Raw genomic sequence first — 18,935 nt, 5'->3', positions numbered from 1 at the left:
ACAGGCAGGGCTTTTACAGTGTATTCAAGATGGCAACCTTTCCCCACAAGGAACCAACTTCTCAAAACGTCACAGAGGTTCTTACCGTGGGCATCCCGGTAGTAAGCGTGGGTGACACTGCGGAATCTCTCCTGGCCAGCAGTGTCCCAAATCTGAAAAGGGCAAAAAGCAGAAAACCACATGAAAAAGTGCGGGCAAAGTGTTGACAGAATGGGACAACTCACCATGACCAACTCACCAGGGCCAGTTCACCGCAGGACAACTCCCCATGGAACATTTCAATTTAATTATTTAAAATAATTTAAAAAATATTTTAATTTTTATCAGTCACATTTCATTCTGTCCCTCCTTTTGCATCCTTTCTTTAATTGTTCTATTCTGCCATTTCTTTGATATTAGTGTGACTCTTGTCCCATGGCGAGTTGTCCTGTGGCGGGTTGGCTGAGGTGAGTTGTCCTAGACCAGGGGTAGACAACCTTGGCTCTTTTATGACTCGTGGACTTCAACTCCCAGAATTCCTGAGCCAACATGGGGGAACTGTGGCCCTTTCATGACTCGTGGACTTCAACTCCCAGAATTCCTGAGCCAGCATGGGGGAACTGTGGCCCCTTCATGACTCGTGGACTTCAATTCCCAGAATTCCTGAGCCAGCATGGGGGAACTGTGGCCCCTTCATGATTCGTGGACTTCAACTCCCAGAATTCCTGAGCCAGCATGGCTCAACTTGGAAACCTCTCCCTTTCCCCTCAGCATAGCTGGCTCAGGAATTCTGGGAGTTGAAGTCCACGAGTCATAAAAGAGCCAAGGTTCCCTACCCCTCTCCTAGACCCAAGTGTTGATGTCACCAAGTGTGAGCTGTGCAACCATATAAATGTGTTAAATTAATGAATATAAATATCCAGAGAGTCCACCCAGAGGGAGAAAGGGGAATACAAGTATTGTCTTGCTTTACAAGTATTACAAATCCCAAACACAAATTTTCCTTTTCAGTAAATTGGATCCAGGACACAGTAGCTATATTTGTCGTCCTAAAATTAATGGCAGATATAATTTAGCCACAAGCACCGTTTTACATTCAGTTCAGATAGGCCAAGTGAGGCTGTTTTGATCTGGATCCAAACGGATACAGTTTCTCAAGGAAAAGTGACCTCTTCTTTTTTTAATGGTCAATGAAATGTTTAAAAAATACTATTGTTGTGGCTGAGGGGCTCTTTTAGGAATACCAATACATTTGCCTGATGGAATTTAGCACGGGTGGGGGAATGATACTGAAAGAAAAGTCTCTCTGGCCTCTTTAGGCAAATAGTTTTGTCGGTCTTGGCATCCACAGTTAATTATTTAAACTTATTTGTGATCTTATTGTGCCAGGCAAATATTGTTAACATCTGTCTATATCTCACACTTCTTCCATCCAGGGGATAGAAGAGGACAACACACACAATTTTATGTCCAGGTTAAATGAGCAAAAATAAATAAAGTGACCAAACCTTTTAATTTTTTTTGCAAAAAATAGTAAATAAAAAGTGGCATTCATATGAATGCCTAAGCAATTTAGTCTTAAGCATATGCTCAGAATTACCTTGTATACTTTTGAGTAAATTTAACTTCAGAAGTGAGGGGGAAAGTGAGAACAAACAGATGCTTTCAAAACCACAGACCAAATTTCTAAATGGCCCCTTCAGTCCTCCAGCAACAGAACATTCAAACATGGGAAGAATGAAAGTTCATGAGATCCTTGTCCAACTCATGCTAGACAGGTGGGCCTGGAGTAATATCAGCCCTTCTTCATTGTATGGTTCCTCGGGGTTCACTTTCTTTGTTCTCTTGTTACTTTCCACACAATTAGTTGCCGTTCAAAAGAAAATGAACTTTTCCAAACTCAGTGAGCCTTTCAAAGCAACATTAATTTTTTTTTATTATTTTATTTTCATTACAATCATAAGAAAAAAAAATTCAGATACATAAGAAGTTAAAATACAACACACAAATTCCGACATTGCTCACCCATTTCCCCCCAGACCGCATCCCCCTCTCATCTCTTCACTTCCCCCTTCCTTCTGCCTCCTCCTCCCCTCCCCTCCCTCTCTCCTCCATCTTTCTACTTACCAAGAGTATAATACTTTACTAAAAAGTTACGTTGGCAAAGAGGAGGACCGAAGGCAGCATGCATTGTTTGGTGGAAAGATGGTGGAAGCATCTCAGGGGAGAATTGCACCGGTAAAGATGGATAACTTTATATATGTGAAGTGAAGGAGGAGGTGGATGGTCATAGTGGCATGGATATAATTTGGCCAAGTGAGATAAGAGAATCAGTGGGGGAGGCAAACTTGTACATCACAGACATTATAGAGAAAGAAAACTATGACCATCATCAATGAACAGACATTTCAGATCAGCCATGGGGCTCTTTAGGATTTGTTGTGATAAGCAAAGCAACTTATTAATGTGTAGAAGAAACTGAAAAATTCAGCTAATGGTTGGAAATGCCGAACTATTTCATCTGAGGCGAGAGAAGGCTCCCTTTTGTGTAGAAGGGATCCTGCATATTGCCATTTCTACACAAAGGGAGCCTTCACCTGTCTCATTTGAATTAGTGTGGCATTTCCAACCATTAGCTGAATTTTTCAATTTCTTCCATACTGGGGACCAACATAATATTTATGTTGAAATAACTGCAGTTTTATATCTATGAAATGTAATTTATAGATAACAAAATAATTTTCACCAATGAAGGCGAATCTACATGTCCCAGGATAATGTTGCAGGATAGAATCAAGATCACGTGAAGTATTAATATCACTTTACAATGCCTTGGTAAGGCCACACTTGGAATATTGCATCCAGTTTTGGTCACCACGATGTAAAAAAGATGTTGAGACCCTAGAAAGAGTACAGAGAAGAGCAACAAAGATGATTAGGGGACTGGAGACTAAAACATATAAGGAACGGTTGCTGGAATTGGGTATGTCTAGTTTAATGAAGAGAAGGATGAGGGGGGACATGATAGCAGTGTTCCAATATCTCAGGGGCTGCTCCAAAGAAGAGAGAGTCAAACTATTCTCCAAAACCCCTGAAGGCAGGACAAGAAATAACGGATGGAAACTAATCAAGGAGAGAAGCAAGAATTAAGGAGAAACTTCCTGACACTGAGAACAATTGACCAGTGGAACAACCTGCCTCCGGAAGCTCCAACACTGGAAGTGAATGCTCCAACACTGGAAGTGAATGCTCCAACACTGGAAGTTTTTAAGAAGAGACTGGACAGCCATTTGTCTGAAATGGTGTAGGGTTTCCTGCCTGAGCAGGGGGTTGGACTAGATGACCTCCAAGGTCCCTTCCAACTTTTTTTTCATTATTATTATTATTATTTAAGATCCAATCTGGGTCAGTCACTGGGACCAAGGTTTCAGTCTTCCGAGCTTTCAGAAGGAAACAACAGCCAACGACTTAATAGCCAACCATCAACACCCCAGTCAACAACTAAAAAGCCCCCACACACAATCAGGCACCACATAAATACTACACACAGAATAGCCCAAATTGATGTGCAGTTCTTAGATAAGCAGAGTAAAACAAAACAGGGAGAACTCACTAGAAAAGATTAAGCTTAGATTCTCTGGTAAAATGCTTTATTAAATTAGTGAGTGCACCACTCACCAGAAGAAAGATGGCGGATTTCCCTGAAAGAATTGGCGGTTAAGATAAATTTGATTTCTTTAAAAAAAAATCTAATTCATATGCTTGGGAATAAACAAGAAGCATCTGAGCCTACTCAAAAACAGAAAAAAATGGATTAAAAATAGAATATGAGCAATAATGTCATCTTGTTAGCAACTTCTTAAATTATGAGCAGTGTGCAAAGCCTCATCATAGATGTTGCGCTGCATGTTTAGTCAATGTTTGCCTCATAGAAAAATTACCACCACAAAGCTTCACACTCAAAAAGGGTTACAGGGAAAAAAAGAACTCAGTCTTCTCCATCTTATTCCAAGAGTTGTTGTTGCTGCTGCTGTTGTTGTTATTCACACATAGTGTCTCTGTAGCGCTTCTGGTGGGAAACTTGTGATTATTCAGGTGTTGTTCCCATGACACCATCTTGGGGAATAGTGAACGAAGCTGGGACTTGTAGATCTGGAAGTTCACAGTTCTCATCTCCTTTAAAATATTAATCAGAATTCTTGGTGCAGCATTGCTATTTGGTATGAGTGTTTGTAACTTATTATTCACGTTACAACTTTTCCACTGAATGACTACTTTCCAATATTTATCTACTTGGACTTCATAATGAACTTGAATTATGGCAGGTAATATACAGACTGAAATATTTGCTTTTAAAAAATAAACAAATTAATCATCTTGAGTGCTAGAACCAGCATGCATCTCGGCTGAAGGCCATTCTTCCATGCACACTGGATTACATACTCAGGCGGAATAGTTAAGGTGGGGGACTAAAACTGGGGAGATTTGGGTTGTACGTTCAGTCCTGGAAGTTCATCAAATGACTCGACTGTGTTACTTTCCACCCAAACTACCTTGCAAGTTATTTAATTTCTGTCATTCACATTTCATTCTGTCCCTCCTTTTGCAGCCTTTCTTTAATGATTCTACTCCCCCATTTCTTTGATATTAGTGTAACTCTTGTCCCACGGTGAGTTGGCCGTGGCAAGTTGGCAGTAGTGAACCGGCTGTGGCTAGTTGGCTGCAGTGAATTGTCACAGACCCTCTGCGATGTGTGTGAATTGAAGCTCCTGGAAGAAGGCAAGATAATTGCCAGTTTTAAAAATGGCTGCTCAGCAGTTTTGCCGTTTTGTTAACGCTGGCACTTTTCTTCTTGAAGGAATGGGATGGCTTCCCCACCTCCATTTTGCAAATGACCCAAGAGTCCATCAACAGGGACAGAAAGTGTAGTATGCTGAGGAATGATAGGGCTGTGAGGAGATCAATATGGAAGGAAGTTACCTGGACAACTGAAAGTGCAGAGAAAGTGAAAGTGGTGAAGGAGAACGTGTGCAGAAATGAATGGACTGTCCAAAGAAGAAGAAAGCAGTTGTAGAAGAGAAGAACAAAAAATAATGTTGAGCAAAGAGAACATTAAGAGGCAAAGAGGAGGACTGTCAACTGTCCAGTTGGCATTTCCAGAAAAAGAAACTCCTGGGACATGATTTTACCAAGAGTATAATACTTTACTGACAAGTTACGTTGGCAAAGAGGAGGACCGAAGGCAGCATGCATTGTTTGGAGGAAAGACGGTGGAAGCATCTCAGGGGAGAATTGCACCGGTAAAGATGGATAACTTTATATATGTGAAGTGAAGGAGGAGGTGGATGGTCATAGTGGCATGGATATAATTTGGCCAAGTGAGATAAGAGAATCAGTGAGGGAGGCAAACTTGTACATCACAGACATTATAGAGAAAGAAAACTATGACCATCATCAATGAACAGACATTTCAGATCAGCCACGGGGCTCTTTAGGATTTGTTGTGACTATCGCTTCCCACAATTTGTCATACAGTGGTTGTTATATGTGAAGGTTCTGGAAAGAGACCTCAGTAGGAGATGACAGAACCTGGCACGACAACCTGAACTTGTCTGAAGGGACAGCTGGTTTAACCTACGAAGATGGACCAGAGCATGAGCTGAAGACGGAACACTTGAGAACTACTTAAGTAGTTCTTTGCCATGGGCAGACCATTTTGTGATCAGCCTGAGACTAGTCACCATTATCAACCTCTGCAGCATAGTGGTCTTTGATCCATCACAGGTGCTTTCTGGATCTGCTTGGATTACCACAGATACTTGAGGGCAACCAGCAACACCATGGGAAATTCTTTGATGAATCTAGTTAAGCACTTATACAGCGGCTGCTATGGTGCTGGATCAGATTGCCCGCTTGCATCTCTTCCTGACCAGAGACCACTGGGTGGGTGTTAGTTTGCCAGGAGATGGGCAAAAAAGATACCTGGAACACTTGGGACAGAAAACTGAGAGCAAATAAGTTTGAGGAATAGCAGAGCCTCATGTTCAGGTCTACAATGTGCTGCTTAAGGACAATAAAACATCACTATTTCTCAAACCTTGTATATTTTATGATTATCACTTTGTTGATTATATTTTATTATTTATGATTGTATCTGATTTATAATTAAATGACTGATTTATGATTTATCACTTTGTTGCTTGTATGTGTACACTGGAGACAAATTTCTTTTGTGTCCAATCACACTTGGCCATTAAAGTCAAGTTGTTTATTCTATTCTATTCTATTCTATTCTATTCTATTCTATTCTATTCTATTCTATTCTATTCTATTCTATTCTATTCTATTCTATTCTGTTCTGTTCTGTTCTGTTCTACTCTACTGTACTCTACTGTACTCTACTGTACTCTACTGTACTCTACCCTACCCTACCCTACCCTACCCTACCCTACTCTACTCTATTTTTGGAATTCCATCCAGCAATAGAACTTTAGTTTGGCAGTATAACTTCAATATTTCAGATGCAGCTCTGGCTTCTTTAGGTTTTTGAGAAGAATTGAAAGTGTTAGTTTAATCTATAAACCCATGTTGGGTTGGTACAGAAGGTCTTAATGGGAACATCTCCTCCAAGTGGGCTCAGGCTGGCTGTTCCCTCTGCCTGTGACAAGTTGTTCTGTGTCCAGGAGGCGACTAGGAGAGATGCTAACAAATAAACAACATCTGAATGGAACAGGATGCTGGTTGCTCTACAGAAGCCACAGATACAACAAACAGCAAAACATTCAGGATCAACACTGACACATGGCTTGGCTTACCTGCAGTTTTACTTTGACACCATCCACATTCAAGACTTTATTCTGGAACAGAAAAAAAGAACTTGGTGTCAGATCATCAGCAACATACCCTCTCACTGCAAGATTCCTTTGAGAAAAGTTATATAAACTTTCTGGTTGATTAAGACCCAGGAAAAAAGAAAAGCACCCTCAGGACATTCCAGATAGTCCTCAACTTACCATCAACAACTATTGGAAGTTATGACGGTACTGAAAAAGGTGACTTACAACTTGTCCTCACACAACAAGAATTTTTCCCCAACGCTGTGAGTTTTCAGTTTAAAGCATTGATTTCTCCACCTTGGCAAGTTTTACGATGTGTGAATTTCAACTCCCCAGTAGTCCCCAGAAATTTACACATCTGTAAACTTGCAATTATCAACAGGGTTATTAAAAAAAAAACTTCAAGCAGCAACCTGGTGCTTTGCAATGGGAGGGAGGGAGTGGGGTTGGGACAAACTGGAAAGAGTTGCAAAGCTCGGCATTCAAAAGAGCCTGAATCCAACTTCAGCTGCATTCTCCTATTTGTGTAGATATAAGAGGCTGTGAGAATAACCTTGGGAGACAGGAGGAAAAGCTGGACAAAGATCTGATAAAAGAAATCATAGTCCAAAGGAGTGATGGGGTGGAGAAAGTATCGTAAAAGGGACCCTCCCTAATATGCTGGAATGTAAAGGCTGGGGGGGGGGAAGCACTTTCAGACTTATAATATTCAGTTACTGTAATCTTACTCCATCTTGGCTGGACCTGCCTTCCCAGAAAAGGAGAAAGTGGGGGGAGATTCCTGAGCCAGAAAGCCATAAGTGCTACTCTGTGGGGGAAAAACGTGCTGCAGCTTTGAGATAAACCCTCAGAACACAAGATGACATCAGTGGGAGTCCATCTAAATTAAATTTGACAACTAAATTTGCGAAATAATTACAGGGCAACTCTAATTGTTCTGGGTTCAAAGACAAAAGCCAAGAGGAACTACTCAATCTATCATTATTAATCATAACCATAACACACACTTTAGCACTGTACATCAGCAATGTTGAAAATGTTCTGAACTGAACACGGCCATTTCCAGGGATGCAACCTGGGAAGAAAACAGTCCATAGCGCAAAATAACTCCTTGCTCTGTGCTTTTCATTCGAGAACCCTTATGTCACATGGAGTGATAGTTATACTACTCTATGCTACTACTCTCTAGGGGGGGGGAAAGTTAAAGGAGATCATTTTTAATTTTTAAAATACTAGCATGGCAATCAATGGAATATTAAACACACAGTTAGCTGGCAGTTTCTACATTCACAAGTAATCCAAAGGGCTTGGTGGTGTCTTGACACTTTTTCTTGGAATGGTTCCACCGTTTTATATTCCCTGTACTAGAAAACCCATGAAGGTTGGGGATGATAGGAACTGACTAAGAGAACAGTTGGAGAAGGCAGACATTGGCAACTGTATTGCTGCAGCTCTAATCTCAGGGCTTCTGCAATGAGTTGATGGTCTGGAATAGCAAATGCTTCAGGATGGACAAGAGGGCCAACCCAGGCACAGAAATCTGGCTGGAGAAGGTTTCAGCAAAATGTGGAATTTTACCAGGCGTTTACAGGAAGACTGAAATCTGCCCATTTATCCTCAGATGTTCTGCACAGACTCTGTCTCTCAGACAGATACCTTAGAGCAGGGGTCCCCAACCCCCAGTCCGTGGATCAGTACCGGCCGCAGCATGCCAGCAACCAGTCCACACAAACAAGGAAAGTCCCACCCACAGGATGCAGGCAGCACATAAAACCACGCCCCCTCCGGTTGGCGGAAAAACCTCTCTCCACCTAACCGGTTCCTGGTGCCCAAAAGATTGAGGACCTCTACCTTAGAGCAGTGGTTCTCAACCTGTGGGTCGGGACCCCATTTGGGGTCGAACGACCATTTCACGGGGGTCGCCAAACAACGCAGTCCGCCATTTTTTCCCCCTTTTCCTTACCTGTGCTACTCCCTTTTATTCTATTGGCTTTTGAACGCCAATAGAATAGACTCTCTTGAATAGAGTCTAATTCTATTGGCTTTCCAAAGCCAATAGGAATTGTCCAGGCTGTCTCGGCCCTGCTGAGCCCGCCAAAAGTCCCAGTCTGCAAACGGTGCTGCACCCGTTGAGTAGTCCTCGACGTACGACCGGTTGAGTAGTCCTCGACTTACGACCGGTTGGGGGTCGCAGCATTAAAAAGGTTGAGAACCACTGCCTTAGAGCATCAGGAAGGTGGCAGGCTCAGTGGCCGATCAGTTCACAATTCAAGTGTAACTAATTGTCACCAGTAAAAATTACTTAGAATTTGGTGGGAGAAATAAACTAAAATAAGGGCTGTAACAGGATTGATGATAAGGCAATTTAAATGAATGGAAAGAAAAGAATGCATTAATATGATGATTATTTTTTTTAGGAATATTGGAAAAAATATATACCAAATTGTCACTTATTAAAACAATAAGAATTATATTAAAGTAATGTTTGCAAAAAAAAAGGATGTTTCAGGGAAAGAGGAAAGTAAACAAAATTAATATATGAAATACAGACTATAGAAATTAATTGTTAAGGATTGTTTTTACAAATGTAACCCAGACGTCACACTGTGTACCAACTATTGTGACTTAAGTTTGTGCAAAAAAATTAATAAAAAATATAGAAACAGTTCACAATTCAAGGAAATAGCTCAGGATTAGCCTCTCCAACACAACCAAGAAGGATAAGCGCAATCCAGGACATTCTTCACCCATTACAGGTCCTGGATTGGCAACTTAATTGGCAACATCCTGGCCCCAGCAGGACAGGATGGCAAGAGCTTTTCCTGTTTTTCTCCAGACAGCTGCTATTCAGAGATACTCTACCTCTGGACATGGAAGCTTACTCAGCTGTCACCAGAACATGCTGGAGTCCACCCTAGCAGCAGCCAAGCTTGAGTGGCACACGCTCTCTCCTATGGCTTGGAGGATTCTGTGACTCTGAGGGCTGCATCTCAGCTTGAGCAGAACAGGAACCCAGAGACACCAGAGGCTGACCTGTGCATGCCAGGCCAGCCTTCAGGAGTGAAATATGCCTCCAGATTGAATTCAGAGAGGAAACCATCACTTCTTGGAAGTAGAAGAAAAATTTGATAGCCTCCACAGAGATCCCCAATCCCCAGACCACAGACCACTATCAGGCCATGACCAGTTTGGAACTGGGCCACAGAAGTGACGGGTGAGCACATGTGTGCAGCTGCACTTATGCAAGCAGCAGGTGAGTGCAGGCACGTGAAGCTCCATTTGTGTGAGCGGCCTCTCCCTCCCTCCCCCCCTGCAAGTCCGCAAAGTCTTTCTGATTTTGGAGAACGTTGGAGAACGCTGCTCCACAGGATTTCTGTAGGCCAGCCAAGGTGATGCAGCTGAAGGAAAGATGTGGAGAAACAGGGACCTCCACAAGTGTTGCTCTGAGACCTCCACAAGTGTTGTTCGCGGACCTCCCACACAGCTCTCTATTTCAAAGAGTCCAGCAGGAGGCAAGGATGGTTAAAATTCAATGTTAAAAAAATAATAATTAAAAAGCAGGGATGCTTTTGGGATGCTGACCAACCCAATGGCTGTGTACTTCTCTGTGCTCCCCAAGCAAAGCCACAGAGTCATGTTCTCACACCTTTCCAAAGGGCGTCCACTGTAAAATGCACTCAAGGATTCTGTAAAATTGGAGTAGCCCACTTTTATAAAGTGGTATTAACACATGACAGGTTAATACCACTTTATAATGCCTTGGAAAGGCCACACTTGGAATACTACATCCAGTTTTGGTGGCCATGATATAAAAAAGATGTTGAGACTCTAGAAAGAGAGCAAAGAAGAGCAACAAAGATGATTAGGGGGCTGGAGGCTGAAACATAAAAAGAACAGTTGCAGGGATTGGGTTTCTCTAGTCTAATGAAAAGAAGGACTGGGGGGGGGGGGTGACATGATAGCAGTATTCCAATATCTCAGGGGCTGCCACAAAGAAGAGGAGGTCAACCTATTCTCCAAAGTACCTGAAGGCAGGACAAGAAGTAATGGATGGAAACTAATCCAAGAGAGTACCAATCTGGAACTAAGGAGAAATTTCCTGACAATTAGAACAATTAATCAGTGGAATGACTTGCCTCCAGACGTTGTGGCTGCTCCAACATGGAGGTTTCAAAGAAGAGATTGGACAACCATTTGTCTGAAATGGTATAGGTTTTTTGCTTGAGCAGCGGGTTGGACTCCAAGGTCCCTTCCAGCATTGATTTTATCATGCTGGGGGCCTCTCCATTAATTATTGCTTGCAAGCAAACCAAACTGCTCTTTCCTCATTTGAGGAAAGGAATGACGGCTTTACATTGAGAAGGAAGGAAGGAAGGCTTTGGGCTTGTTAGCCTGTTCTGGCACATTCTCTCTGCAGAATTGTTTTAAATGAAATCTGATAGAGAAGACATGTTTGGGGTCCCAATTTCTAGGGAACTACAATTGGTGAACCCCTAGAGATAAGATAAGATAACCTTTATTGTCATTTGTATACTGTGGGCACAACACCACACATCAAACATGAAATTTAGTTGCCTGCTCTCAAAGTGAAACACATACACGACACACACCTAAATATACTATGAACAACGCATGTATAGACCCACACCCCTACATATATGTAGCAAATAAATATTAAATATTGTCCATCTTGAATATATAACGGAAGGAGGAAGCTTGAGAGTTCGCAAGGTTAATGCTGTATGGAATGAAACTCTGGCTGAATCTGGATGTTCTGCTTCGGATACCATGAAGCCCCCTTCTCCCAGAAGGGAACAAGGAAATCAGGTCGTGAAGAGGATGTGTGGTGTCCCAGATGATCTTACGGACCCTGCTCAAGCAACGCTTCTGTGCTATGTCCTGGATGGGAGGGAGGGAGCTGCCCACAATCTTTTCGGCCATTCTCACCACTCTCTGCCCCGCCTTCCTGTCTGAAGCAAGGATGCCTCCAAACCAGACTGTGATGCTGTATGACAGGATGGGCCTTCTCTGCTGTGGTACCTGGCCTGTTCTCTCCCTCTTTACAAATGTCCTCTTTATAATTATTTAAAGCAGTGGTTCTCATCCTTTTTAATGCCGCAACCCCCAACCGGTTGTAAGTCGAGGACTACTCAACCGGTCGTAAGGCGAGGATTACTCAACGGGTGCAGCACCGTTTGCAGAATGGGGCTTTTGGCGGGCTCAGCAGGGCAGAGACAGCCTGGACAATTCCTATTGGCTTTTGAAAGCCAATAGAATTAGACTCTATTCAAGAGAGTCTATTCTATTGGCTTTCAAAAGCCAATAGAATAAAAGGAAGTAGCACAGCTAAGGAAAAGGGGGAAAAAATGGCAGACTGCATTGTTTGGTGACCCCCGTGAAATGGTCGTTCGACCCCAAATGGGGTCCTGACCCGCAGGTTGAGAACCACTGATTTAAAGAATTGAGGCCAGGTTTTAAAATATTCCTTGATTGCCTTTTTAAAGATTGTACGAGTTTCATCTCTCCCACTTATGCTTAGAATCTTCTTTCAAGAGATCATAGACTGAACTGATTTTTGGGTGTTCAACATCAAGGCAAGCTGGGCAGTGACACCAGCAGGCTCCTTGCACGGACCATCCCGCACAGAAAGACCCTGTTCTAGCTGGAAAAGCTTCCCACCCCCTTCCTTATCCCACCTCTCCCTCTCGCCAAGAGTCCCTGGATGAGGTTGGAACAGTCCCTGCTAGTGAGGCTGGGGGCCTGGTGAGGTCTCTGTAGCAGAAAGGGATCTGCATTCATCCAAGCCTTCTACTCCTGCCTCAGCACCCAAGCAGAATAGAGATCTTGTCCCCCTAGGAAGCAAGGGGTGAGAAGTGGGGCCGGTTATTGGCAGTCTTCAGCACTCAGCTCTCTGGGCTCAGGAATAGAAGTAGAGGGGAGAGAGGCGGGCAAGTGGGCCTTCTAGGTCAGCTCTTTGCCCCACCGATCACTCCTTGGTATTGGGGAAGTGACAGCAGAAAACCCTCTGTCAAATAATGACACATTTCCCTGCTCTAGGTTAGGCCCAGCAGCAGCTCATCCATATTATTTGCTTATTTTATTAGATTTAAAGGCTGTCTGGCTTTCGCTGGCTTACTCTCCAAAGCAAGAAACAATATTAACACAGAAGGCAAACTCCCCACACCAGGGGCTCGGCAGCTACTGCACCAGAAGGCCTGGGAGGACAAAGCTTGTCTATCTTTTTTTTTTTGGTTTAATGTTTTATTGATTTTTTAACCATTACAATCTTTAGTGCTTGGTAAACAACGTGTTGTCTGGGTTCACATGTTTAACATTGACTTCTTCAATATAAATCTGTTCGGTAATGCACAATCCAGTATTTTGTCCCTGATCCTCCTTTCTTCCCCATATTTTTTCCATTTTCTCCTCATTACACAATTACAAGGCTTGCTACTGTTGATGCGTACAAAGTTAAATGTAAACATCCTCATTATATTTTACTAATGCTATAAAATAACAATAACATCAATTCATAAATCAATATCCTGTTTTTCATGCTCTTGTTAAAGTTTGATTTCCCGTCAGCTTTTGAAATATCTTTGTCAGTTATGATCTTCACAGTATTAATTACATTTATATAGCTAAGAATTTTATTCATACAAGCCATCCTCTTATTGCATATTTCCCATATCAAAAAAAAAGAAAAAAATGTTATTTTAATTCTAAATCATATCTTTCATTATAAAAGTCTAATTATATCTAAGGGTCACCTGTTCTTTTAGTCACATTCAAATAGATATTTAATCATATAATGCCCCCTCTAATACAGTGGTTCTCAACCTTTTTAATGCCGCGACCCCCAACCGGTCGTAAGTCGAGGACTACTCAACCGGTCGTAAGTCGAGGACTACTCAACTGGTGCAGCACCGTTTGCAGAATGGGACTTTTGGCAGGCTCAGCAGGGCAGAGACAACCTGGACAATTCCTATTGGCTTTTGAAAGCCAATAGAATTAGACTCTATTCAAGAGAGTCTATTCTATTGGCTTTCAAAAGCCAATAGAATAAAAGAGAGTATCATAGCTAAGGAAAAGGGGAAAAAAATGGCGGACTGCGTTGTTTGGCGACCCCCGTGAAATGGGACTGCACCCCCCCTGCCCCACTGATTAGAGGTGGATGTGCGGGGGGGGGGAGTTGATCTTGGGCTAAAGCAATGGTTCTCAACCTGTGGGTTGGGACCCCATTTGGGGTCGAGCGACCATTTCACGGGGGGTCGCCAAACAACGCAGTCCGCCATTTTTCCCCCCTTTTCCTTAGCTGGGCTACTCCCTTTTAAAAGAGCCGAGGTTGCCTACCCCTGGTGTAGGGTAAGGGTGTCCAATCTTGGGAACTTTAAGGCTTGTGGACTTCAACTTCCAGAATTCTCCAGCCAGCATCTTAAAGTTCCAAGGTTGTACAGCCCTGGTCTAGGGTTTCCTGCTTAAGCAGAGGGTTGGACAAGAAGACCACCAAGCTTCCTTCCAATTCTGTTATTCTCTTAACACCTGTTTCTTCGATTCATGGTACCTGTTGGGAGAGAGTGAACCAGCACTGCAGGCAGTATTCCAAGTGTTAATTGCATCAGTTTTACCTTTTATTGCTTTTCCAATAATTTCACACATGCAGTGGCCTTTCTCGCAGCAAAAGCACACTGGGTTCCCTTTGAACTATGCACAACTCCTTGCCTGATGCATCACCCGATCCATCACCTACATGGAACTAGGACTCTTTTTGTTCTTGTAAGCCCTAGTAAGACCACACTTAGGATATTGCATTCAGTTTTGGTCACCCCAATACAAAAAAGGAGTTGAGATTTTGGAAAGTGTTCAGAGAAGAGCAACAAAGATGATTAGGGGCCAAGAAGCTATAATCCATGAAGATTTGCAGGAACTGGGTATGTCTAGTCTAGTGAAAAGAAGGACTAGGGATGACATGATAGCAGTCTTCCAATACTTGAAGGGCTGCCACAAGGAAGAGGGGCCAACGTATTTTCCAAAGCACCAGAAAGCAGGACAAGAAGCAATGGATGGAAACTCATCCAGGAGAAAAGCAACCTGGAACTAAGGAGAAAATTCCTGACAATCAGAATAATTAATCAGTGGAACAGAAGTTGTCTCCAGAAATTGTGGGTGCTTCATCACCGGGGGTTTTTAAAGAAGAGATAGGACAGCCATTTGTCTGGAATGGTACACGTCTCCTACCTGAGCAGGGGGTTGGACTAGAAGACCTCCAAGGACCCTTCCAATTCTGTTACTGTTACTATTACACCAACAGGAATCACATCATTCTTGCCTGAATTGAATTTGTTATTTCAATGCCTTTTTGTCTAGTCTGCAGCATCCCCAAAGGGTGGAAGGATTATGAACGAAGACGAATCTACATGTCCCAGGATAATGTTGCAGGATCCAATCTGGGTCGGTCACCAGGACCAGAGGTTTAGTCTTCTGAGCTTTTGGACTCATCTGGAGCCCCCATCCTCAGGGAACTTCTCTCTGTGTGCACAAAAGAAGTTCCCCGAGGACGGCTCCAGCACGAATCCGAGAGCTCGGAAGACGAAACCTCTGGTCCTGGTGACAGACCCAGATTGGATCCTGTGGGAAATTATTACACTATCGAGGGAAAGGTCAGAGAGAAAAGAAACCTGCACACTTGCCTATGTATTTCAGACAAATCCATCTTGGCTCACTTCTCTTTTTCATTAAATGCCGTTAGAAAGCAAGCAAGTTCAAACACGCCGATGCTTCAAGATCTTTGGATACGACTGTGAAAGAAAATAAACCACATCTGCTGAGGCAGAGTTAGGTTCTATCATGGGAACAGGCATCCGACCAAGCTTTATTACCACTTTGTGTCAAATACACCAAGGAGCCATTTCAGTTGCGTCCTTGCAACAAGGCAGAGGATTGCTTGGGTGATCGAGAGCAATTACTAGGTCTGGTGTCTCCCAAATGTTTTGGATCTCTGATCCCATTATCCAAAACCTGCACAGCTGGCAAAACAAAGCCTGTGCCTTGGCTACCCCATGGACTGATGGCTCTTCTGTAATTCAGCCACATACAAACAAGACAGATGGATAAGTGGTAAAGAAGATAGCTGAGCGTCCTTCTCCAAAGAGAGAATAGAATAGAATAGAATAGAATAGAATAGAATAGAATAGAATAGAATAGAATAGAATAGAATAGAATAGAATCATGGGATAGAATAGAATAGAATAGAATAGAATAGAACAGAACAGAATAGAATAGAATTACGGGATAGAATAGAATAGAATTACGGGGTAGAATAGAATAGAATAGAATAGAAGAATAGAATAGAATAGAATAGAACAGAACAGAACAGAATTATGGTATAGAATAGAATAGAATAGAAGTACAGGCTAGAATAGAATAGAATAGAATAGAATAGAATAGAATAGAATAGAATAGAACTATGGGATAGAATAGAATTATGGGATAGAATAGAATTACGGGATAGAATAGAATAGAATAGAATAGAACAGAACAGAATAGAATAGAATAGAATAGAATAGAATAGAATTACGGGATAGAATAGAATTATGGGATAGAATAGAATAGAATAGAATAGAATAGAATAGAATAGAATAGAGCTGGAAGGGATCTTGGAGATCTTCTAGTCCAGCCCCCTGCTCAAGCAGGAGAACAGCTTATGTTGTTGCAACCAAGAGAGCAGCTTCAGATGCAAGGCCTCTGGCAGGGATGACAATTGATAGCTGAAGGCTGAGAGGAGGCAGAAATATTGCTCGATCCAACTTGATTCTGCTTTTGTTTAACCTTGCTTTGCCTTCCCAAATGAAGCCTGAAGTGATTTATTGCAATGTGTCGAAATAAGTCCTGCACAAGGATGTTTAAAACAAAACAAAACTGCAGCAAGCACCCATCAATAACCTTTCTGAGTCTATCAATAACATTTCAGTTCAATACAGTTCAAATAGTCATAAGCATGAAACCCTAAGAAGTATCAGCCAATCAACTAAGAAGGAAGCCAGGCTCCTACCAAAATGCTGCACTGATTTTTTATTTATTTATTCATTATTCTTATTAAACAAATTTATATAGCTGCCCAACTCACACATAAGTGACTCTGAGCAGCTGAATCCATCAGCACCTCATATTCCCCGAGGTGGCTTCCTTTAAATTAGTGGCATCTTTATTGCATGCAGATTCTAGGCTTTTGTCTTGCACTTCCTTCCACAATAAGATGTTGCAGAGAAGGTCTTGATTATTTATTTATGCCTTAACTGAAAATAATCTGCTCAGCAACCAAGGGCAATGAAGGTGGAATAATAAATTTTCTCAACGATCAAAACTGACCCCAATAATGCTATCTAGAATGGAAAATACTTACTGAAATTGAAATAAGGAACATATGGATTACATAGATGACATTATGAAATAGTACCCTTTCGTGGTTTAATATTTTAGTAATATTCTATTTATTATTTATCAAATTTGCATAGCTGCCCATCTCACATGAAGGTGAATGCATATTCAAAAGCCTTTTATTCTTAGTACATAATGCTCCTAATGGTATCGTAAGACTATCACTTTATTGGTTGTATCTTATGACTTGTGATTGCATCACTTTGTTGCTTGTATGTACACTTAGAGCTTATGCACCAGAGACAAATTCCTTGTGCGTCCAATCACACATGGCCAATAAAGACTATATTCTATATTCTCCGAACCATTCCAAAATGGCAAATCCAGAAAAAGATAAAACGCTACTCCATTTTAACCCTTGTTGAAATAACTTCCAGGTCCATCGGCTCCAGTTCTCCTAACTCAATTTCCCTTGACAGAAAGCCTTCTTAAGTTCCTTCACACTTTGCAAAACTTGTCACGTTAGTATTCACTTGCTTCTAAACTGTATACCTTGTTATTTTAATGACAGGGTTGATGAAGGGTTTTTAATTCTCTACGAAAAGGAGTGTGTACGCCTGCAACAGGCCACCAAAATTATTAATGAACTGAATTTCTTGACTGATTGACAGCAAAGCCAGAATTTCACTACCTCCACAATCCATTTAGCCAGCAACTCCCAATTTCCTTCTTCCCTCATTTCATAAAAGGAACTTTTTAGAAAATAAAGGAGAAGTGACAGAGCCAGTTAGCTACCTGAAATCCAGATTTTCGGAGTGGTATTCATAGGGATGAGACTCTGTACCTACCCGCACAAAACCTCTGGCCCAGCGCCTCTCAGCCTTCGCAACTTGAAGATGCGCGGACTTCATCACCCAGAATTCCCCAGCCAGCATGTGTGAACTTCAACATGCTGGCTGGGGAATTCTGGAAATTGGAATCTAATGTGGAATAATGAACAATCACTAGAATAATGATGTGTCTGCATAATTACTGGAATAGTGCTGTGTTAGTAGTATGTGACTAACCTAATGTGCATTGCACTTGGATACAATGTATGTAGCAAACTCTCCATTTATACCCGTGAAAAATGAACCTAATGTATTACAATGTGTATTTCAATGTGTATTCCTTTGTTCCTGAGAAAAAAAAAGGGAAGTATAAAACTGAAGTCTGAACCCGTTGTTGCTATTGCTTCTGACCTGCGCAATAAATCTCTCTGCTAAAACCCTCTGGAATTCGTAAGAGTCCTTTCGTTTTCCACAAGATTTCCATACATCTTAAAGTTGCTGAGCTTGAGAAACCCTGGGCTACAGGCCCCAAAGGTGCCTTTTCAAAAGGCAACTTGACTTACTTTGTTTTTCCTTGAAAAGATTTCTCTTCTCATCCAAGGAGCTTCTTCAGTTCTGAAGAAGTTCAGCTCAGCTTCTTGGATAAGAAGCGAAACGTCTTCAAGGAAAAACAAAGTCCACTTGCCTTTTGAAAAAGCACCTTTGGGACAACATGACCTGGATGACTGAGAATCTCCATAGACACCTGGGCTAGAGGATTTTTCTTTTCCTGGTGGGGGGGGGGAATCTCATAAAAACAACGGTTAAAACAGAAAATACAATATTCTGGATAGATCATGAGATATCCTTGGTTTATTACTATTTCTTTTTGGAATCTCCAGAAACCTTATTAGAAAGATTCTAAAATTTTAAG

The 18,935-nt window shown here is 41.9% G+C and overlaps 1 protein-coding gene across 1 annotated transcript in view; it reads right to left on the bottom strand.

Annotated features, from left to right (window-relative positions):
- RAB26 (RAB26, member RAS oncogene family) overlaps positions 1 to 18,935 on the bottom strand; it is a 171,362-nt gene that overhangs the window by 48,189 nt on the left and 104,238 nt on the right. The window contains exons 3-4 of the mRNA XM_039349708.1: positions 6,795 to 6,836; positions 86 to 152 (exon numbers count right to left, since the gene is read on the bottom strand). Of these exons, the coding sequence (XP_039205642.1) occupies positions 86 to 152; positions 6,795 to 6,836 (109 nt within the window). The remainder of the gene's footprint in view (positions 1 to 85; positions 153 to 6,794; positions 6,837 to 18,935) is intronic.

This window comes from Crotalus tigris, unplaced genomic scaffold, assembly GCF_016545835.1.
Source record: "Crotalus tigris isolate CLP2741 ecotype Arizona unplaced genomic scaffold, ASM1654583v1 scf7180000018301.7375997, whole genome shotgun sequence".
Classification (NCBI taxonomy): Eukaryota; Metazoa; Chordata; class Lepidosauria; order Squamata; family Viperidae; genus Crotalus; species Crotalus tigris.
This window is presented reverse-complemented; position numbering and strand designations above follow the sequence as displayed.